This window comes from Pelophylax lessonae (assembly GCF_965119305.1).
Source record: "Pelophylax lessonae genome assembly, chromosome: 2".
Taxonomy (NCBI): Eukaryota; Metazoa; Chordata; class Amphibia; order Anura; family Ranidae; genus Pelophylax; species Pelophylax lessonae.
Window position 1 is genome coordinate 215,419,371 of NC_138769.1, and position 24,631 is coordinate 215,444,001.

The 24,631-nt window shown below is 41.1% G+C and overlaps 1 protein-coding gene across 1 annotated transcript in view; it reads left to right on the top strand.

Moving 5' to 3' along the window:
- Positions 1-23,639, top strand: part of CCDC80 (coiled-coil domain containing 80) — a 219,726-nt gene extending 196,087 nt beyond the window's left edge. The window contains exons 7-8 of the mRNA XM_082245975.1: positions 21,631-21,711; positions 23,234-23,639. Coding sequence (XP_082102101.1) covers positions 21,631-21,711; positions 23,234-23,583 — 431 coding nt within the window. The 3' untranslated portion in view covers positions 23,584-23,639. The remainder of the gene's footprint in view (positions 1-21,630; positions 21,712-23,233) is intronic.
- Positions 23,640-24,631: the final 992 nt, after the last annotated feature.

The window sequence follows — 24,631 nt, forward strand, 5'->3', positions numbered from 1 at the left end:
GGAGGACAGTGATTTCTCTACATGCTGCCCCCGCCACCCCTCCTATTCAGGTGTACAGGGGAGCCACATGGGCCCCCTTGAGCATAGGGCCCGGTTGCGATTGCAACCCCTGCAACCCCTGTAGTTACGCCCCTGTTAATCATAAACAATGATATATACAATGGGTATCCAACCTTTTGGCTTCTCTGGGCCACATTGAGTGCAGAGAAATTTTCTCGGGCTGCATATAAAATATATACTATAGTTAAGGTATATGATTAATAAAATGCCGCTGCGCCCTTCCTGCGCCGCCACACCCTTGCACTAATTTAACACAGCTAGAGGCAGAAGTGGGGGACTTGAGTCACATGACTTGACTTAAGTCAGACTTAAGTCACCAGTTTGAGGACTTGAGACTTGCTTGACTAAAATTAATAAAAGACTTGACTTGACTTTGACTTGGTATTCATGACTTGAGACTTGACTTTGACTTGAGACATATGACTCGAAATGACTTTACTTTTTTAAGTTATTAAATATTTGCATTTTCTCAAGATGTGTGAAAGCAAAATGAATGTGCCTGTTATGTTTCTGACACCACAGTCACTTAAAACACCTCAGTGTGTTCTGATTTTTAGGTCACTGGCTGTTTAACATTTTTTAGTGACTGTAGTGTTGAAACATGACCGGACGAAGGATTTTGAGCTGTTTGGGCATTCAAAGTGTTTCTTAAATATGCCAAGAAAAAAGAACCAAGCAGTTTTGTTAATGTTGAAAATAAAACAAAACCTTTCCTGACCACTGACTTTTAACTGATTTGAAGGTGAAAATTGGGGTAGATCAGTATTTTGACTTGATTTGTGACTTGACCAAAATAAATGACTTGACTTGACTTGCTTGACTTCTAGCAGGGACTCGACTTGACTTGCTTGCTTTTCGCCACAGTAACTTGGGACTTGCTTGAGACTTGAAGGTTAAGACTTGAGACTTGCTTGTGACTTGCACATGTGTGACTTACTCCCATGTCTGGCTAGAGGATGATCAAATGAAATGTAATCAGTATATAGGTTTACTTCTTCTGAGAGATATTAAAGAAACACACTAACCACCATGACCACTTCAGTGATTTGAAGTGGTCATGGTGGTAGGAGTCAGAAACACTGCACATGCTCGCCCCCCCCCCCCTCCCTCCGAGGCAGCCTCTGCCTACCGTTAGTTGGAAGCCGCTATGGCCATGCCCCCGACCCAACTTCCTTCCTCCCCAGCGAAAAAAAAATGATCAGGGGGCAGTGGGCCGCATTGCCTGGGGTTCCGGGCCGCATGTGGCCCCTGGGCCGCAGATTGGACATGCCTGATATATACAGTATGTCCAGTAGGACAGAGAGAATTTTCTGTAGCGATTTGTAAAGGGGTTGCAGGGCAGAAGGTGCAGAAGGTTTTTTACCTTATTGCATTCTCTGCATCAAGGTGAATAAAACCTTCTATGATCAGCGCGCACCTAGCAAACACCCCCCCCCCCTATAAATACTTACCTGAGCCCAATCTTGATCCAGCGCTGTGCCTGATAGTCTCACAAGACTATTTTTGCTCTTGCCGCTGTCAATCAAATCCACACAGTGTGTGTTATGTAGAATATATGGAGAAATTGGTCCTTACATAGAAGTCAGGAGAAGTCAGAAGCCAGAAGCACCGACAGGGGGTCCCGAGAAGAAAATGTGTGTTATCTTTTTAAAAATTGAGCCTTTAAGGTGGATATATCTTTAAAAGGTTGGAAGAAAGGAGGACGCTGGATTGAGAAATATTTGCCATGAAAGAAAATACACGTTTAGAAGGACTTGTAATGAACCAGAATTTCACTTCTCTGGTTATCTGCTACCCATTCCTTTCTAGACGAGTGTGGTATACCATTACACCTCATCTCACAGTATTAAAAAAGATAACTGACAAAGCAAAACATTTTTATTTGGTAGCGGTTGGTGGATCTATCAGTAATATGTTGTACCCATATCTCTAGGTAAGACTTTTTCATTTTATCATTTTTTATGATGGGTTTTTGGCAAAGTAAATGACTTCAGGCAAGGGTCAACTTTTTAACAATTCATCTCAACAGCTGATGACTTCGTTTCTTTTTCCTGGCTGCCTGCCCAACAAGCGGCTATCCTAAAACCCATATGTTTTCCAGACATATATTATTGCCTGGAATGATGGAAAAGAGCTCATTTCTTTTCTAACAGGGAGTTCCTTTAAACTGCTGGAATCAGACTGAACAGACAAGTACATATGCAAAAAAATTGCTGCGTCATCAGAATGGATTCTGTATGAAGCTGGTGGCATTCATATTACTATTTATTTAAAGCCCAGTTCCAGCCTCTCGGTTCCCTTCACTCAGTTTTGTTTTTTGCCTTTTTTTTTTTGTGTATACATAGCTTTTTTTCTTCAAATGTCCATAGGCTTTATAAAGGTTTTGCAGATCTGGAAAGGTGGCCATTTATAATTTGAGTGACAACTCAAGATCTGTGTATAGCGCTGTATGTCTAACGGAAAGTACAGCTGTACTTTACCTTGCAAATAAAATGATCTCTAAATTTATAAAGTCATAAATAAACTGGTTTGGCAACACTAAAGTGATGAAATCTGAACATTAACTTCCCACTGCACGCCAGTGCCCTTTGCACTGAAATGTCAAATAAACCTGATATTGTGCCAAACTTAGAATGCAAATATGCAGAGGCCTACATAAAGGCCATTATGTAGTAAGAAGGATAAATATTATTCCTTTGCAAATAAATAAAAAGTACTCAAACAACAATCACTGAATAGCTTTTTTTTAAATTGTTGCCAGGCTTACATGCTTTTTTATGTTGTATTTTTATTTGCACAAATACATTCTACATAGTAACCCATGGGCATGCTAATATACTTTTTAACCACTTTACCACCAGAGGATTTTGCTGTCTTACGTCTGGGCCACTTTTTGCGTTTCGGCACTGTGCGACTTTAACTGACAATTGCGCGGTCATGCAACGCTGTACCCAAACGAAATTTACGTTCTTTTTTTCCCACAAACAGAGCTTTCTTTTGGTGGTATTTGATCACCTGTGTGATTTTTACTTTTTGCGCTATAAACAAAAAAAGAGCGACAATTTAAAAAAAATAACAATATTTTTCACATTTTTTTATATGAAATTCCCCCCCCCAAAAAAATGTAAAAATTAAAATTTTTTATAATTTTAGGCCAATTTGTTTTCTGCTACATATTTTTGGTAAAAAAAATCGCAATAAGCGTATTTTGATTGGTTTGCGCAAAAGTTATTGCGTTTACTAACTAAGAGAGAGATTTCTGTCGTTTTTGGTGTTTTTTTTTTTAACGAGCAATGGCGGCGATCTGCGATTTTTTTTTGCGGGACTGCGACATTGCGGCAGACAGATCGGACCCTTGACTGACATTTTTGACACTTAAATATGCACTGTTACTGTAAAAATGACACTGGCAGGGAAGGGGTTAATTTTTATTGGTGATCAAGGGGTTAATGTATGCCTGGTGCTTACTGACGTGTGTGGGGGGAGGGGACTGAGTAACACAGGGACAGATCGCAGGTTCAGCTATGCTGAACCCTGCAATCTGACCCTGCCTGTCACTTAGGAGATCCGCCCGCTTTGTTTACACAAGCGGGCGGATCTCCACACTCGATTCCCCGAGAGAGGGGAATGTCTGGCGACGTAGGTCTACGTCGCCAGACGTTGTCGAGCCACTTTGCCGCAGTAGAGCTCCAGTGAGCAGCGGTAAAGTAGTTAAAGAGGAACTCTGGCCGACCTCCTGTTTTTTTTGCCTGGCTTACCTGATGGTGGTATATGCACATTTCAGATACACACCCATCCAGTGGATCTAGTGTTGACCTACTGAGATCATCTCATGCCCGACCACAGCTCCATCCCACGCTGCCATGTTATCTCTGATGTCATGGAGAGGCCCAAAAAAGCTTTGGCTATGGCTATACTTAGCTTTGGCTATACTTCTCCATTAATTACAGTGTTGTACCCATCTTTGTTCAGTGGGCACTTAAAGCTCAAGTGATATCTCAAGTGAAATCTCTATTGTCAGTAGAATAAGGAAAGATTTAGAAGGTATAAGGGTTTTTTTTTTTTTTTTCTAGAGTGGGGGACTCCTGTGAGATTTTTGTTTCTACCTCATTAAGTAGGGTTTTATCAATTTCGTGTCTCAGTGACAACACAATAAACAGAAATCTTCCCACTGACCAAAAAAAAAGAATCTATAAAGTGCATGACCCTTTCCGTTTTACTATTAAAGCTGGGTTATGTTCTCTGTAAATATAACTTTTGTAAAGTAAGCTTATAGCTAATTTACATTGATATGTCATTCTAAAGGGGGTTAGCCCAGCAAAACAGCATTCACTTTTCAACAAGCGTCACTGATGATATCTGTTACATGCTTATTATTATGGAGTGCATTCCTAAATTCCTTGTATGCATAAAATCAAAACATTTTATATATGCAGGCATATTCAGAAAAAGTGTATCCAGATACTGCATAGAGGTATATCCAGAGACAGCGAAGCTGTTGTTATCAGAATGTTTATAGGTCGCTTATTCTTTCTTAGACAAAGGCCCACGCTTATAGCAGACCTCTATTCCAATCCTTTTTTAGTTTTGGGAGAAGTGACCAGATTCTAGTTCGCTAGATCCTAAAAGATAAGCTTAAAGTGATTGTAAAGGTTTAAAGCGTAACTCCACTTTTGTTGAGAAAAAACATTCCCCTCTGGGTGATCTATGTACAAGGCAAGGAATGTAGAAATCAGTTTGTTTCTCTGTGCCTCTGTGCTGAGTGGGTCTAATTAACATGATGACAAGATGCTTTGCCAGGCCTCCCTGTCCCCATGTCTGGTATGGAAAATAGGGGCCACTCTGTGTGTTTTTTTACATGGAGCATACAAAAGTGAATGGAGCCTGGATTGTAAACAATCACCTTGTAAAACCACCCATTTAATTTAAAATTAAAATGAAAGGCAAACATTTGTGTATAGATATAAAATATATATATATACAAATACCTTTTTTTCCCCTTTTTTATAAGTTATCACATTCCCTCTGTTCTCAGCTTCATAAGAGCTGGGGGGAGGACAAGCAGCAGTACACTGAGCTTCTCAGTAAATGGCTTTGTAGGGGGAAGTGTCAGGACAAGTCTGATCATTGGAAGAGTGCAGCCTAGCACAGCTAGGGAACTGACCCCGTTGTGGTCTTCTGATTAGTGTGGTCAGTTTTTAATAGGAAAACAGAGGGATTGGCAGGAACACCAGTGATTTCACACAAAGGAAGCAATACAAAGAGAACAGGATACTTTTTCATACAAGTACATGGTACAGCACACACATATTAGGATAATGAAATGCTGGTGTAACAAACACTAAGCCTAGTACACACTTTTAGGAAATCGCATAAACAGTTGTTGTCATTTTTCTGTGTCCTCGTCCCATGTTGAAAATGAGAATGCCTAAAGTTGGGCGAGAAATTTTGAACGACATTGGACAACTTCTCACGTACGTAGGAACAGTCTATGGTCAAATGTTGTTTCTAATCATGCACAGACTTGCTCATTCTGTTTTCATAGGTAGAATACTGCACAGTAGTGTAGTAGTTAGCACTTTCACCTACCAGCAAAAGGGTCGCTGGTTCAAATCCCAACCACAACACTACCTGCCTGGAGTTTGCATGTTCTCCCTTTGCCTGTGTGGGGTTCCCTCCCACACTCCACAGACATGCTGGTAGGTTAATTGGCTCCTGTCTAAATTGGCCCTAGTATGTGTATATATATATATGAATGTGAGTTAGGGACCTTAGATTGTAAGCCCTTTGAGGGTAGGGACTGATGTGAATGTACAATATATATGTAAAGCACTGCGTAAATTGACAGCACTATATAAGTACCTGAAATAAATAATATTTAAATGACAACTGGACATTGTGATAACAATTTTTCCACATGTCCTCTTGGAAATTGTCATATGAACAGTCCATATTGGCACTCTAGAGCAGTGTCTTAATAAACAGAAAATTGAATGCTTGTTCCAAATATGGATATTTTTGTTCGATTTTTCTAATTGGACACAAGAAAAGAGAGCTCATATTTAGAGCTTGGATTTTTAAGGTACCATTAACCAAATTTCGCAAATAATTGTTAACCACTTTACGACCGGCGCACGACGATCTACGTCGGCACTCAGCCCCGGCCAGGCAAACTGACGTAGGCCTACGTCAGCACAATTTGCCGGCCCTGTGCGCGCTCCCGCGCGTCCCCGCCGCCGATGATGACTCGATTGGGTTCAGAACCGATCAGTCATCAGGTCCAGGCCAATCATTTTTGGTCTGGACCTGTTGATCGGTCCTGCCCAATCAGATCATCCTCTAAGCCTGTGAAATGTAAACACAGGCTTAGAGGAGATGTGCCCTCCCCCCACAACGGTCTTTTCGGATCCAGCGTGAGAGGAGAGCACATCTTACTGTGAGTACTGCACCAAGCACACCCACACACAGTTAGATAGGCACATTTCACCCCCGATCGCCCCCCCAATTAACCCCTACAGCACCTGACACAACACACACTATATACAGCATATAGCATATACCTATATACCTGTATAAGTGTGATTTGTGAACAGGTGTAGCCCTTGCGACCCCCCCTTTTCCACTCAAATTACCCCCCACCCCCCCCTAATAAAGATTTAACCCACTGATCCCCCCTGAACCCCCCCTGATCACCGCCGTTAACCCCTACACCCTCTGTCACATCAGCACTAATACAAACGCAATATACGGTGTTATTGTATTTTTGTATTAGTGTCATTGTGATCAGAATTAGCGCAGGCGACTAAGTTTCTGTCCCAAGAAGGTTTAGGGTCCCCGCCACCCGCCCAATAAAGATTTAAGCCCCTGACCCCCCCTGATCACCCCTACACCCCCTGCCATAACACACACCGTATACAGTATATAGCATTTTGCTATATACCCGTATAAGTGTGATTTGTGGTCAGGTCTAGCGCTTGCGACCCCCCTTTTTCCACTTGAATTACCCGCCACCCCCCCCTAATAAAGATTTAAGCCCCTGATCCCACCTGATCCCCCCCTGATCACCGCTAGTTAACCCCTACACCCTCTGTCACATCAGCACTAATACAAACGTAATATACTGTGTTTTTGTATTTTTGTATTAGTGTCATTGTGATCAGAATTAGCGCAGGCGACTAAGTTTGTGTCCCAAGCAGGTTTAGGGTCCCCCCCACCCGCCCAATAAAGATTTAATCCCCTGATCCCCTCCTGATCACCCCTACACCCCCTGCCACAACGCACACTGTATACAGTATATAGCATTTTCTATATACCCGTATAAGTGTGACTTGTGACCAGGTTTAGCGCTTGCCACCGTTCCTTTTATCCTTAGGATACCCGCCAGTCCCTTCCAATAAAGATTTAAACCCCTGATCCCCCCCTGATCACATCCCGTTAACCCCTACACCCTCTGTCACATTAGCACTAATACACACATAATATACTGTTTTTACTGTATTTTGTATTGGTGTCATTGTGACTTGAGGTTGCGCTAGCTAGCTAGTTTCTTTCCCAAAGGAGGTTTAGGGTCCCCGCCACCCCCCCCAGATCCCCAGCGCATAGTTTAGAAGTAACCCCTTGATTGCCACACACGCACGCACGCACGCACGCACGCACCTACACTTCCATTTCTAGTATAGTGTTTGAACAGATCAATATCTGATCTGATCAGAACTATACTAGCGCCCCCATAGTTTAGGGTTCCCAAAACGCGGTGTTTGCACGATCAGTACTGATTCCGGCCAGCACCTGCGTTTAACCCTTTCACCCAGGCAAGTGTAGTAATCAATAGATTACTGTCACTTGCAAAAAAACACAAGACACAAAACCACTGTGTTAGCAGAGTCAGGCCTGATCCCTGCTAGCATTAGCAGTTTTTTTTGTAGCGCTTGAAATAGTCTTCGACAACCAGGTGCTTTTATTACCTGTGAGTCGCATCACTGTACGAGTAAATTTAGTTGCCAAAATGACCAAACGTTCGTACAGGGATGAAGAGCTTCTCAGTTATATGCTGACCGAGTCATCTGATAGCGAAGGGGAAGCTACAATGACCGAATTAGTGTCAGTATATGAACCTGATGACGGCAGCGGCTCCCTGACAGATAGCTCCGACGACAGATGGGTCCCTGTTAGACCCAGGCGTACCCGACCCCATTCTGAAGTTGTTGTGATGCAGGAATCGCAGGGTGCTCGTATGGAGCAGAGTGTGGGTACTAGTGCCGCTCATCCTTCTGGCGACCTGGCAAGCGCCAGCGGCCTAGTACAACCTGGACCTAGTACAACCAGCACTGCAGTAAGACCTGGTGACGTGGCGAGTCCCCTAAGTGCAGTTGAAGCTGGTGCGGTGGCTAGCACAAGTAGTGGCCCGCAGCCACCGCGTATTCGAAGACAGGCCCGTAGAGCCCATAGTGCCCTCCCTGATGCGCTGGCATTTCCTAATTGGCAACCCACCGATACTACAGCGCCAGTACTTCCCCCATTCACCGCCCAACCTGGAATCCACGTGGAGACAGCTGGTTTTACGCCCCTGAACTTTTTTGAGCTGTTCTTCACGGAAGATCTTTACAGATCTATTGTGGATCAATCAAATTTGTATGCACAACAGTTCATCGCCGCCAACCCAAATTCACACCTTGCCAGACAATTCGGCTGGAAACCTATAACGGTTTCCGAATTTAAGATCTTTCTGGGCCTTTCCCTCCACATGGGCATAACTAAACAGAGTGAATTGCGAGTATATTGGTCCACTAGCCCAATTCACCATATGCGCATGTACTCTGCCTCTATGTCCAGGACGAGATACGAGCAAATTCTGCGATTTATGCATTTCAGCGACAATGAACTCTGTCGTCCTCGGGGAGACCCTGCATACGATCGGCTCCACAAAATTCGGCCCCTCATAGACCACTTCAATCAGCGGTTTGCAGCCTTGTTTACCCCCGAACAAGTTGTCTGCGTTGACGAGTCCCTGATTAAATTTACTGGCCGCCTTGCTATGAAACAGTACCTCCCCAGCAAGCGTGCCAAGTACGGGGTCAAACTGTATAAATTGTGTGACAGGGCCACAGGCTATACAGTTAGTTTCCGGGTCTATGAGGGAAAAGATAGCTGTGTGGAGCCCCCCAACTGCCCAGACTACATAGGGAGCAGCGGTAAGATCGTTTGGGACTTGGTGTCACCCTTATCCGGAAAGGGGTACCATTTGTACGTGGACAACTTTTATACAAGCGTGCCACTATTTAGTCACCTTCTTGATTTACAAATTGGCGCATGTGGCACCGTGCGACCTAATCGCCGGGGCTTCCCCCAACGGCTTGTAGATTCCCGTCTTAGTCGGGGGGCGAGAGCCTGCTTGAAAACGGACAAATTACTTGCGGTGAAGTGGAAGGATACACGGGATGTTTATGTTCTGTCCTCCCTTCACCCAGACACGACGATCCAAATTCCTACGGCAACTGGCGTTGTGGAGAAACCCCTCTGTGTCCACGAATATAACCTTAACATGGGAGGGGTGGACCTTAACGACCAGCTTTTGGCGCCGTATTTAGTTGCCCGTAAAGCCAGACGCTGGTACAAAAAAGTGTCTGTTTACCTATACCAATTGGCTATGCTGAACGCCTTTGTCCTATACAGGGCGTCAGGACGAACTGGATCTTTCCGGGAATTCCAGGAAGAGATCATCCTTGCCTACCTGTACCCAGGAGGCATGCCTGCCCAACTTCCCCTTCCAGATGCAGTGAGCCGGCTGCATGAGAGGCATTTTTCACATGTCCTCCCGAGTACCCCTACCCAAAGATGGCCCCAAAGAAGATGTCGTGTCTGTAGCAAGCGCGGATTTAGGCGTGACACCCGTTATTATTGTCCCAAATGTCCTGACCAACCTGGTCTCTGCATCGGGGAATGTTTCGAGCGCTACCATACACTAGTGGATTATTAGCGTAGGGTACAGCACGACACAGTGTAGGGCACATAAACACAGGGTCTCGAAGGATGTTGGATGTCCATCGACATTTTGAGAGACCCAAGCTGGAAGAGAAGATCGCAGATGATCGCAGTCCCTCCCAAATCAAGAAGTAAAGGAACAGTTAGAAAGAAAAATAAAAGGATCCAAAAACTGTTGTGGTGTCAGTAATTTTATATGTCCTTCTACTCCTTCCTACTATACTTTTTTTCAATGTCCTTTGTTTGTTTTTTCATTCTTTTGTGACCTGTTTCTCTTGCAGGTCCCTCGTCGGCTACCACGCATTGATTTTATATATTCTGACACAAACAGCGTTTGCGCTCAGCATATATGGATACCTTTGCTGATAGCAGCTGTGGTGATTTTCTGATTTCAGCACTGCAGTTAAAATCCTATTTTGGTATACGTGGATAGCGCCGTGTATACCCATCATTAAATTCAGTGGGTGGTTGTTTGGGCGGTTAATGATGAAAATCCAAAAACTGTTGTTGTCAGTCATTTTATATGTCCTTCTACTCCTTCCTACTATACTTTTTTTCAATGTCCTTTGTTTGTTTTTTCATTCTTTTGTGACCTGTTTCTCTTGCAGGTCCCTCGTCGGCTACCACGCATTGATTTTATATATTCTGACACAAACAGCGTTTGCGCTCAGCATATATGGATACCTTTGCTGATAGCAGCTGTGGTGATTTTCTGATTTCAGCACTGCAGTTAAAATCCTATTTTGGTATACGTGGATAGCGCCGTGTATACCCATCATTAAATTCAGTGGGTGGTTGTTTGGGCGGTTAATGATGAAAATCCAAAAACTGTTGTTGTCAGTCATTTTATATGTCCTTCTACTCCTTCCTACTATACTTTTTTTCAATGTCCTTTGTTTGTTTTTTCATTCTTTTGTGACCTGTTTCTCTTGCAGGTCCCTCGTCGGCTACCACGCATTGATTTTATATATTCTGACACAAACAGCGTTTGCGCTCAGCATATATGGATACCTTTGCTGATAGCAGCTGTGGTGATTTTCTGATTTCAGCACTGCAGTTAAAATCCTATTTTGGTATACGTGGATAGTGTCGTGTATACCCATCATTAAATTCAGTGGGTGGTTGTTTGGGCGGTTAATGATGAGTAATACTACGCATTATTCCTGTGCTGATTTCTGATAGGTTCTCTTTTTTTCCGTTCAGCCCACAGGCTGCATGAAAAAAAAAAAAACCTATATGCCAAACAAGGACCAGCAATGTACTGGTACGTTGCTGGACTTTGAGTGGTTATACCAGGATGATGCCTGCAGATTTAGGCATCATCTTGGTATCGTTTTTTACAGCCAGCGGTCGGCTTACATGTAAAAGCAATTCTAGCAGGTAATTGGCCGCTAGACTGCTTTTACATGCAGTGGGAGGGGCCTCCCCCCCCCCCCACCGCCGCCTTCCGCAGCCTTCCATGGTTTTTCTCTGGCTCTCCTGTCCCACCGGTTAACCCGAGAGTGCAGCCGGTGGTTCAATTATCTAACCATAGAGCTAATTGGAGATGAGAATGGCTCCAATCATCTCTATGGCCTAAGATGCCGGAGGCTACGAGCATTTTATGACTTCTGTTTCGCCAGAAATAAACAGGGCCATTGGGAAATTGGGAAAGTATTTTATCACACCAATTTTGGTGTGGTCAGATGCGTTAAGGTCAGAGGAGAGATCTAGAGTCTAAAAGACCCCAATTTTTTTTAAAAAGAGTACCTGTCACTACAGATTGCTATCATAGGGGATATTTAAATTCACTATGATAACAATAAAAATGATTTAAAAAAAAAAAAAAATTAAAGGAAAGGTGTCAAAATAACATAAAAAAGCAAAAGAAAAAAAAAAAAAAAAAAAAAAAATTGAGCCCCCCCCCTTACCCCCGGTGCTTGCGCGCAATGGCGCACGCAAGCGGTGGTCTAGTGTCATATGTAAACCACAATTGCAGCATGCATGTGAGGTATCGCCGCGATCACCAGATCGAGTGCAGTAATTCTTGCAGTAGACCTCCTCTGTAAGTCTAAAGTGGTAACCTGTAGAGACTTTTAAAGGTTTTCAAAAATGTACATACGTTTTTGTCGCTGCGCAGGCATGCGCAATTTTTAAAGCATGTCATGTTAGGTGTCTATGAACTCGGCATAAGATCATCTTTTAAATTTTACCAAAAAAATTGGAATTATATAGTGTATTTGTGCAATAAATTAAAAAAAATGTATTTTTTTCGCAAAAATTGCGTTTGGAAAATCTGTGCGCAAATACCGTGTGACAAAAAAATTTGCAACATCCACCATTTTATTCTATAGGGCCTCTGCTTTAAAAAAATATATAATGTTTGGGGGTTCAAAGTAATTTTCTAGTAAAAAAAAAATATTTTTTCATGTAAACAAAAAGGCACAGAAAAGGCTTGGTTTTCAAGTGGTTAGAAGAGTGGGTGATGTGTGGATAAGATTGAGTATAAAATGCCGGAACTGTTCAAACACCCCCCTAATGACCCCTTTTTGAAAAGTAGACACCCAAAGCTTTTTTCTGAGAGGCATGGTGAGTCCATGGAGTATTTTATATTTTGCCACAAGTTTCGGGAAAATTATTATTTTTTTTTTTTTTGTTGTTTTTTTACAGAAAGTTGTCACTAAATGATATATTGCTCATGCATGCCATGGGAATATGTGAAATGACACCCCAAAATACATTCTTTTGCTTCTCCTGAGTACAGGGATACCACATGTGTGAGACTTTTTGGGAGCCTAGCTGTGTACGCGCCCCCGAAAACCAATCCACATCTTCAGGTTTTCTAATGGCGTAAATTGCTGATTTTACCCCTGACTACCTGTCACAGTTTCAGAGGCCCTGAAATTTCAAGATGGCACAAAACCCCCCCAAATGACCCCATTTTGCAAAGTAGACACTCCAAGCTACTGGCTGAGAAGTATGGTGAGTCCATGGAATAGTTTATATTTTGCCACAAGTTTCGAGGAAAAAAATTTTTTTTATTTTTTTTTATTTTTTTACACAAAGTTGTCAGTAAATGATATATTGCTCACACAGGCCATGGGTATATGTGAAATGACACCCCAAAATACATTCTGCTGCTTCTCCTGAGTACAATGATACCCCATGTGTGAGACTTTTTGCCAGTCTAGCCGCGTACAGGACCCGGAAAACCAATGCGCACCTTTAGGCTTTCTAAGGGCGTAAATTGTTGATCTCACTCCTTACTACCTATCACAGTTTTGAAGTCCATAAAAAGCCAAGATTGCACAAACCCCCCCCAAATGACCCCATTTTGCAAAGTAGACACTCCAATCTATTTGCTGAGAGGCATGGTGAGTATTTTGCAGCTCTAATTTTTTTTGGAAAATGAAGAAAAAACAGGAAAATGCATTTTTTTTCCTCTTTTTTCAATTTCCAAAACTTTGTGACAAAAAGTGAGATCTGCAAAACACTCAACATGCCTCTCTGCAAATAGCTCAGGGTGTCTACTTTCCGAAAAGGGGTCATTTGGGGGGGGGTTGTGCTGTCTTGGCATTTCATGGCCTCCAAAACTGTGATAGGTAGTCAGGAGTGAAATCAACAATTTACGCCCTTGGAAAGCCTGAAGGCGATGATTGGTTTTCGGGGTCCTGTACTCGGCTAGACTGCAAAAAAGTCTCACACATGGGGTATCCCTATACTCAGGAGAAGCAGCAGAATGTATTTTGGGGTGTCAGTTCACATATACCCATGGCATGTGTGAGCAATATATCATTTACTGACAACTTTGTGTAAAAAAAAAAAAAAAAAATATATATATATATATATATTTCCCGGAACTTGTGGCAAAATATAAAATATTCCATGGACTCACCATGCCTCTCAGCAAATAGCTTGGGGTGTCTACTTTCCAAAATGGGGTCATTTGGGGGGGTTTTGTGCTATCTTGGAATTTTAGGGCCTCCGAAACTGTGATAGGTAGTCAGGAGTGAAATCAACAATTTACGCCCTTGGAAAGCCTGAAAGTGGGGACTGGTTTTCGGGGACCTGTACTCGGCTAGACTGCAAAAAAGTCTCACACATGGGGTATCCCTGTACTCAGGAGAAGCAGCAGAATGTATTTTGGGGTGTCATTTCACATATACCCATGGCATGTGTGAGCAATATTTCATTTACTGACAACTTTGTGAAAAAAAAAAAAAATATATATATATATATATATTTCCCGGAACTTGTGGCAAAATATAAAATATTCCATGGACTCACCATGCCTCTCAGCAAATAGCTTGGGGTGTCTACTTTCCAAAATGGGGTCATTTGGGGGGGTTTTGTGCTATCTTGGAATTTTAGGGCCTCCGAAACTGTGATAGGTAGTCAGGAGTGAAATCAACAATTTACGCCCTTGGAAAGCCTGAAAGCGGGGACTGGTTTTCGGGGACCTGTACTCGGCTAGACTGCAAAAAAGTCTCACACATGGGGTATCCCTGTACTCAGGAGAAGCAGCAGAATGTATTTTGGGGTGTCATTTCACATATACCCATGGCATGTGTGAGCAATATTTCATTTACTGACAACTTTGTGAAAAAAAAAAAAAAAAATATATATATATATGTATTTCCCGGAACTTGTGGCAGAATATAAAATATTCCATGGACTCACCATGCCTCTCAGCAAATAGCTTGGGGTGTCTACTTTCCAAAATGGGGTCATTTGGGGGGGGTTTGTGCTATCTTGGAATTTTAGGGCCTCCGAAACTGTGACAGGTAGTGCAGAGGTGACATGCACAATTTACGCCATTAGAAAACCTGGGAGTGTTGATTGGTTTTCGCGGTCCTGTACACAGCTAGGCTCCCAAAAAGTCTCACACATGGGGCATCCCCATACTCAGGAGAAGTGGCAGAATGTATTTTGGGGGGTAATTCCACATATACCCATGTCATGTGTGAGAATTTTATCTTTTAGTGACAACGTTGTGTAAAAAAAAAAAATAAAAAAAAAAAATAGTAATATTCCCAAAACTTGTGGTAAAATATAAAATATTCCATGGACTCACCATGCCTCTTAGCAAACAGCTTGGGGTGTCTACTTTCCAAAATGGGGTCATTTGGGGGGGTTTTGTGGTATCTTGACATTTCAGGGCCTCCTAAACCGTTAGAGGTAGTGAGAAAATGCAATGAAAAATGTACGCCCTTTGAAATTCTGATGGTGGGGATTTGTTTTTGTGGTCCCGTACACAGCTAGGCTCCCAAAAAGTCCCACATATGTGGTATCCCTGTACTCAGGAGAAGCAGCAGAATATATTTTGGGGTGTAATTACACATATACCCATGGCATGTGTGAGCAATATATCATTTCAATGACAACTTTGTGTAAAAAAAAAAAAAAAAAAAAAATTTTTAGTCATTTTTCAAACACCTGTGACAAAAAAATGAAATATTCAATGAGCTCAACATGCCTCTCAGAACATTCCTTAGGATGTCTACTTTCCAAAAAGTGGTAGTTTGGGGGGGTTTTGTACTGCCCTGCCATTTTAGCACTTCATGAAATGAGATAGGCAGTCAAAAATTAAAGCTGCGTAAATTTCTGTATTTACACCATAGTTTGTAGACGCTATAACTTTTGCGCAAACCAATAAAAATACGCTCATTGAATTTTTTTTTGTCAAAGACATGTAGCTAAATATATTTTGGCCAAAAAAAAATACATAAATTGAGTATATTGGATATTTTTTAAAAGACAAAGTTGAAAATGTCATTTTTTTGCAAAATTTTCGCTCTTTTTTTATTAATATCGCAAAAAATAAAAAGCGCAGAGGTGATCAAATACCACCAAAAGAAAGCTCTGTTTGTGGGAAAAAAAGGACGTAAATTTCGTTTGGGTACCACATTGCATGACCGCACAATTGTCAGTTAAAGTCACGCAGTGCCGAGTCGTAAAATACCCCCTGGTCGGAATGGGGGTAAAATCTTCCGGGGCTTAAGTGGTTAAAATTCCTAAAGTTTATTCCATTCATCTAAAATAGACAATACAAAAAAAACATAAAACACATATCCACAACAATGTGTTAAAAAATTAACGGATCAGTTCCTTTTCAATTCGGATGTCCAAGACATAATTAATAGATGATAGTTTTTATAGGGATTGATAATCCCTGAATATCCAGTAAACACGCATGGAAGACCTGGCTTCTAATCATTACTTTTAAACAAAGGCAACATCTCCACCTAATGGCTGCACTAAACATCAACACTATATAAAAAGATTACACAGAAACCGAATTTTACAATATGGGGGCTGTTTTTGGTAAAAATGTAAATGTGAGAAAATGTGAAAAAGTGGCCAATAGTGACCAATCATTTTTGATTTTTTTTTTTTTTAGCCCCTGGAAAATAAAATAAATAATCTGATTGGTTTGATGTGCAAATACTCACTTTGTTTGGATAACATGAGAAAGGTTTTTATTGCTTTTGTCCCCATTAAGAAGATTTGCCCTCACTTACATTCCCCATGTCAATTGGGAATGGCCAATTGCTCCCACAGAGGGATACAAACATTCATTAAAAAAAAAAAGCACAAAAAGAAACAAAAAAATGAGTTTGGTATATTAGAAAAAGGGTGGAACTTTTATCACAAAAATAAACAGAAAACGTTTGTTTGGTATAGTAGAAAAAGGGTGGAACTTTTATCAGGTTTATTGCTATGGTTCCATTGGTCCCTATCACCACTACAGGACACAAGGATGCATGAACTTGCAGGAGGAACCACAGCAAGGTGTGGGGGAGTAGGTGCCAAAGCTAAGCTTGCAAATTCCTCCATTCATGCTACACAGGCACAATAGACTCTTTTACACAGAATCCATTACAGGAGTGCAGAACGAACTGTACTCCTGTGATCCATAGGCTCCTATATTCAATTGAGGGATGTAGGGCAGGATGTGGCATACAGAGTCCTACATTCAATTGAGGGATGTAGGGCAGGATGTGGCATACAGGGTCCTACATTCAATTGAGGGATGTAGGGGCAGGATGTGACATACAGGGTCCTACATTCAATTGAGGGATGTAGGGGCAGGATGTGACATACAGGCCAGGGTCCTACATTCAATTGAGGGACGTAGGGCAGGATGTGGCATACAGGGTCACCCACTGAGCCGATTTCAGCTCTATTTTGCAACAGGCCTGCTAAAGCACATCCCTCTCCTTCTTTGCAATAAAAGCCTGTGCCAAAGAATGTGTCTTAGCTATACCAGCACAGAGTACTTGTGTGTGAGGGAAAACTGCAGTTTTATCCAAAGAAAAAGGTATTTTGAGGAATATTTAAGCAAAAATTAGTCATAAATCATAACATGCATGGGTACAAGCCTAAAAGAGATAGATAGCCATGAGACTCAATCAATTCTGGTCTGCTCTGCATCCCACAAGAAGCTCCCGCCATCTTGTTGGTTTTCACTTCCTCATCTAAGCTGTTATTCAGCCTGATGTCAGGAGTCCTTTCCAGCGTGCAAGTTTTAGGAAGAGGCTACCCATCCCAGATACATAGGCCCACTGCTCATGGCTTACATACAAAAAGTGCCATTTCTTTTTCCCATGTGAGTTACTAATTTAAAAGTATTTCTCAGTACTAATAATGCTGCACTTAGTTTGGTGCCCCTGTTGTGTTCTCTTGGTCCTTCGGGTGTATTTACCCACTCAGTACTTCTATCTTGGTCTGAAGTTCCCTGTTGCTGTGAGACTGTCAATCCGAAGCCCTTACTATGTGATGAGCCTGATTTTAACTGTCACAATGTGAGTTGCCATTTGTCTTTTCACCACAATAAATCTGTTAATATACTACACTCAGATTGTGCACTGCTGTTCTTCTTATCTGTTTGCCCTGAGATACTTCAGTCTCTTCAGAGGTGCTGCATCTGGTGCATTGAAATCAGTGGAAAGTTACCCTAAAGGCTCCGATTGTACTCTATTAACATTTTGCTGTTCTGCATAGACATTTATGTACAACACATATTGCGCCATATACCCCATTACTACAGTTGTACACAAGCTTTCAGTCATATTGTACTTTTATGGTCTCTTTGATTGTTTACAGTGATCACACGAGACAAGACCAATTACACAATCACAGCCCACCTGTACCATGTGATAGTTGTAGCCAATCACAGCTATTACAATAGTACACAATGGCACATTAATGGGTGCCATTCACAAAGTAAAAAGTATTGCTTATACAGTGATCATCATTATTTGGGTAGGGTGCTGCATGACTGAGTAATTGGCATTCAAAGTGTGACAGCGCTGAGAGCTGAAAATTGGCCTGGGCAGGAAGGGTGTGAAAGCGGTGAATGAGCTTTAAAGAGAAACTGTCAAAAACTCTATTTCTGTGTGGGAGGTCTGAAATGTAAGCTGCCATATTATGTCCACCAGACAATAAACCTGGTCCCAAAAAGAGAGATGAATTTATCCAGTATCTCTGTGAGATAACTAGTCAGTGGCATTAGAAAATATCCGCTGCATTCTGAGGCTTCCCTCACAGATATTTTGTTTCATGACAGATTCCTATCAATGGATCTTTACTGTTGTTGAAACGATTTCCTTAGTGAATTAAAAATCCTACATTAGCTTTAGCTGGCTCAAAGACAATTGATCATGGTCCCATTTCTAAATGTGGTCCACATTACCTGCTTTCATTCATTAGGTTTGGACCACATATTCCACCGGAAACAGGTTAGGATGGATATGTGTGTAGTAGTTTACATTCCTGACTACATAAAAAAAGGAAACGTCATGTGGCACCCAATTTTAACAACTAAAGGCAATTTTAGTTGTGGGTGGCTACAGCTTTGTCACTATATGGCAATCATTGCAGTTAAATTGTTGAAATTTGTTTTGCCTTTTTTTTTGTGTCATTTCCTGATTCACAATTACAGGATCAATGGGTAGCTTTTTGTTCAGAGTAGCAGCAGGATGAGAAGTGTAAGGAGGCAATGATCCAGTAACGTTTATACCACACTAACGCACAATGTCATTTTCAGACACTACATGCGGCTCTTAGAAGAACGATATTACAAGATAATGAGATCTGAAAAATGGCATTTAAACCACATTTTATACAGTGCATATTTTTCCATCTTACTATATTTTGGAAGAAAAGACAGTTGCAAATCAGGTCGCTTTAAAAGACTATAAGTTAAAAAAAAAGTTAAAGAAAAAAATAACTCCAGGTTAGCATGGTGACTTAGTGGTTAGCACTTCTGGCTAGTGGTTTGAATCCCGCCATGACACTATCCTCATGGAGTTTGTTCTGTGCTTGTGTGTGTTTCCATGCTGGTAGGTCAGTTGGCTCCTGTCTTCATGCATCTTGTATGTATGAAAATTGTAGGGACTGATGTGAATTGATGATATATCTTTATTGTATGTAAGATGTTGGGGCTAAATACTGTAAATACCTGGAACAAAATACATGAAAGAGTGTGGCTCTGCCCCCCTAAAACAGGAAACATGGACTAAAAGAACAAGTTCTAACTCACTGCTGTATTAATATAGTAGAAAGAAAGGCAAACAGCAGAACTTATAAAAAAATGTTTTTAAGTCACTAAAATAATGAGGGGGGGGAGAATTTCCTGCTGTCCTGGAAGATATATGAAAATTGAGTAACCAGGTAACTGTTTTCCCTAATCATCTTCCAGGACAATACATGCGAGCATAAGCAAAAAATAATCTACTGGTGTGGGGCTACCGATTGCAGGACCTACTTCCTAAAGCTAAACCTGACCACATGGTATATTTGATCCACTTGTCTATTTTGTACTTTGACACCTTAACAACTCTCTTAAGTTCGGCAAAGGCTGTTTTCAGTCATTGAATGGGTTTGATAGTAGGGAAGGAATTGCTATTCCTTCTGTCTTATGAACCTGGGATGAATTTTAATCAGAAGCCAAGATTTACTGTATGGACTATCGAGCCCAGGAAAGCCATGCAGCAGAGTTCTGCAATAGCTAAAGCATAGCTTCCTCTGACACTCTTAATGTGACCAAAAGCTACTTGCCACATAGTCCTAAAAATTATGTTTTTGTCTGAGCATTTTACAAAAAGGTGACTAGATAAGCTCTATGATGACTATTGATAAATTCTATGTTAGTAAATGCTAAATTGTTCTTTGGTAACTTGGCCATGCGTTGGTACTTGGAGGTGGAAGATCAGATCTTGGTGTTTAAGATCACTGTTGACTGGGAGTATCATACGAGGAGTCTTGCATAAAGTGCTTACTACAGCAACAGAAAAGGACTTTTTGCCCATAAAAGAGTACAAGGATTATCCATACTTCATCTGACACGGTCTTCTAAAGCCCCACACACGCATCGATAATTGGCCGTGAATTTTCGGCCAACGTCCGATCGGCCGATTTTCGGCTTGTTAGTATGATGCTTCCGACAACCGACTCCGACTTTTCGTCCGAAAAAAATCTGGTGTGCAGGCTATAAAATTTTTGTTGGCCGTCAACACAACGGCCGATTTTCCGTCAGTCAGTACAGATTTCGGCAGACAAAAATCTGATGAGCAAGACTGGGCATGCTCAGAGAAGAAAAAACACACGGAAAGTAAACCAGCACATGACATCACTTCTGAAGTAGATTTTTGTTGGCCAAGAAATTTGTGTGCAGTCTAGAGCACATTTCAACCAACACAACAACACTGGACAAAAGACGGCCGATCGGTCGGCCATCAATCGTTGCGTGTGTACGAGGCATAAGTCACTACAAGAAAAAGTCAGGAAAGGCTATACCAGAAAAAAAAATCTAGGGGTGTGCAATGCACCAACGCCCTGGCTGCTATTTTTCTTTCTAGCAGACAGGATAGTTTGAGGGGACAGGTATGGGGCATATCAAGCTATTTTGTAGCGCTGCTATACCACATATTAGGATAAACTGCATAAAAGCGATATGCAAGAACAATCAGATAGATTCTTGCATTTGCATACAATATATCTGTTCCCAAAGCAGATACAGGGATATATAACATCCTACATCATAAACTGCAGAAGAACAATGTAAAAGAACAGTAGACAATAGACTCTTTTACACAGAATCCATTACAGGAGTGCAGAACGAACTGTACTCCTGTGATCCATAGGCCAGGTAGGGCCAAAAAGCTTTGGCCATGCTTCTCCTTTAATTATATTTTATTAATTGAGATTTGATGTGAAGAAATGTCTGGATGGCCGCACTCCAATAAAATCACCTTTATTGAATTCAAAGAACATACAACGATAGTCAATACAGCAAGCAAGGGAAAGAGGTACAGCATACAATACAGCTAATGCGTTTCACACCATTCTTGGTGCTTAATCATAGCTATGCAGCACCCTTTTTTTGTGCAGTGGAAGTGGAACATAAGGGGGACTACCTTGAGGGGGGAACTACTTTGCTTAAGTCATTGAAATTATTTTGATTTATCCTGCATATGTGTAATATGTACTAATGGAATAAAAACTTTGTATCATGTTATTAATCATGGAAAATCACTAGCCGTATGGGAACTATGTGATAAAAAAAATCTCTCTGTTTTTTACTAAAATCAACTGTTTTTTTTTTAGGACTACGACACATGGCCATTTTGAAAATGGTTGGAATTGGTGTTGAAGGAGGTGGTGTTTTGGAACTCTACCCGATCAACGGTAAGAAATTAAAAGATGATTTATAGCAGTGATGGTGAACCTTGGCACCCCAGATGTTTTGGAACTACATTTCCCATGATGCTCATGCATTCTGCAGTGTAGTTTAGCTTTATGGGAAATGTAGTTCCAAAACATCTGGGGTGCCAAGGTTCGCCATCACTGATTTATTGGATGCTGATGGCCTATTTATAAAGTTTAAATTTTCTATATTGGCAATTTATAAATATTTTGAATGTTATATTCCATCTCCTAGACCAAGGGTCCTTTCACACGGCTGCTCCGTGTGTCCGCAAATCATCCAATCCGTTTGCGGATGATTTGCGGACATAATGTAAGTGAATGGCACTGCGGGTGTCAGCGGAATACCATCCGCTGACAACCGATTTTCCTCCTGTCAGTTCTGTTCCGTTTTTACAAATGGAACAGAACCCCATTTTTCCTTCCGTGTAAAAAACGGAAAGGAAGGAAAATCGGATGTCAGCGGTGTCATCCACTGACATCCGCAGTACCATATACTTACATTATGTCCGCATATCATCCGCAAACGGATGGGATGATATGCGGGCACACAGAGCGGATGACAGAAATGTCATCCGCTCCGTGGAAAAAAAAACAAAAAAGTCCCGCAGCGGACCTTTCACACGGAGCGGCCGTGTGAAAGGAGCCCAAGATGAATCCATTATTTTTAAGCAAGGAAATAGGCCTAAAGAATTTTTGTAACTGTGGCATAATCATTTTTAATGTTCACTTGATGCATGAGGATAATAGGAAAAACTAGGACCTTAATGGCATGGACCTCTACTGTTTCTTCCCTCTCCCATTTCTTTATAACCTTAAAAAACATTATAACATTCAGAGTGTAGAATCAGCTATCCCTTCATGTGCTTCGGTTACCCACTGCTTGGGATCAATTTATATATAAAACATGATATTTTTATTAATATTCATTATCTACCTTTTATTTTGGGGAAATGTAATTCTCAGTTCACTACAGGCTTCAGTTTATTGTACCAATAGCAATTATATATTTTTATGATAATTTGTACGTTTTTTTGTTTGTAATTCATGTATTTTATGAAATATTAATGAAATATATATTTGGTCAAAAAATATTTAATGCCCACAATAAATGGATGGCATCATTTTTGTTCAAACATTATCTAGGGTCAGCATCTCTGTTCTGGACTGAGGGGCCCCAGATGAATCATGTGACTTCTGGTGCCTGTGCAGTTCTTAGCTGTGCTTACACTTGTTTAACACATATCAGCTTCTCTGCTATAGTGAATGGGCTGCCCTATGCTATTGCATGACAAATATGCCAAAATTAGCAACAACAAATGTGCTGCATTGCTTAGGTGTGAAATCGCCTTTAGCGATAAAAGGTACAGCTTTTTTTATACATCCTATTTCAATATATTGGGACATATCAGGGCTTTATTAACGCAGACTTGTTACTGAAAAATCTACTTTAACCTTACTCTTAATCAGATTGATAACATGTAACTATTTATGACCATCACAGGAAGCTCCAGTGTCGATAGAGAAGATCTTTCCTCTAACTTGGTGAAAGATATAAGAAATTACTTTCAAGTCAGTCCTGAATATTTCTCCATGCTCCTGGTTGGCAAAGATGGCAATGTAAAATCTTGGTACCCTTCACCCATGTGGTCCATGGCAATTGTCTATGATCTAATTGACTCTATGCAGCTCAGACGACAGGAAATGGCTATTCAACAGTCACTGGGAATGCGATGCCCGGAAGATGAATATGGAGGATATGGTTACCATGGTTACCCTCACCAGGGATATGAAGATGGCTATCAGGATGATTATCGACACCATGAGGGATACTACCATAGATATCACGACTAACATGTATTTGGCTAAGACTGATATATTTGATAGGAATCTAACTAAGTAAAGACAAGTTTCAGGCAGTATATCGTTTTTTTCCATCTATATTTTAAGAAAATGGTTCAAGCAAAGACTGCTCAGTCTTTACTTTTATTCCTTTCCTATGAAGATATTTTTCATATGTATTTATTTAAAAATGCTACAGACTCACCCTTGACTGTTTGCTAAGTAGGCCATAAGCATATTTTATCTAGTGTCAAATTAAACAGACATTTGTTGGCTTCAATAGCCCCTCCAATATTTAGAAATAATTCCCATATATTTACTATTTTTAATCATTTTTTTTTTCTTTAAATCGTTGCAGCGGGGATGCCGATCCACGGGACCGGCTGCCGTGATTGCCCCTGGGCACCCGTGATCATTCCCCGCTGAGCGAGAATGACGGTCAGCTGTTGTAAACACAGCTGACCGTTGTTCTCTCTGAAATTATCACAGAGCGCCTGTGATCCTTCTATATAGGATCACAGGTCTCTATGATCATTTCACAAGCCCCTCCCCCCCACAGTTAGAAAACACTCCCCTAGGCTCACAATTAACCCTTTGATTGTTCCTGGGTTAACCCCTTTCCTGCCAGTGTCATTATTACAGTAACAGTGCATATTTTTAGCACGGATTACTGTAGTAATGTCACTGGTCCCCCCAAAAGTGTCAAAAATGTCAGCTAGGGGTTCGATCTGTCTGCTGAAATCCCGCTAAAAATCAGAGATTGCCGCCATTACTAGTAAAAATCACATAAATTTTTCCACTAGTTTGTAGACGCGATAACTTTTGCGCAAACAAATCAAAATATGCTTTTTGCGATATTTTTTTTTACCAAAATATGTAGCAGAATACAAATTGGCCTAAAAGGATAATACATTTCGATTTTAATTTTTTTTATATAGCAGAATGTGAAAAATATTGTTTTTTTTTCACAATTGTCGTTTTTTTTTGTTTATAGCCCAAAAAAATTAAAAATCGCAGAGGCGATTAAATACCACCAAAATAAATTTCTATTTATCTACGA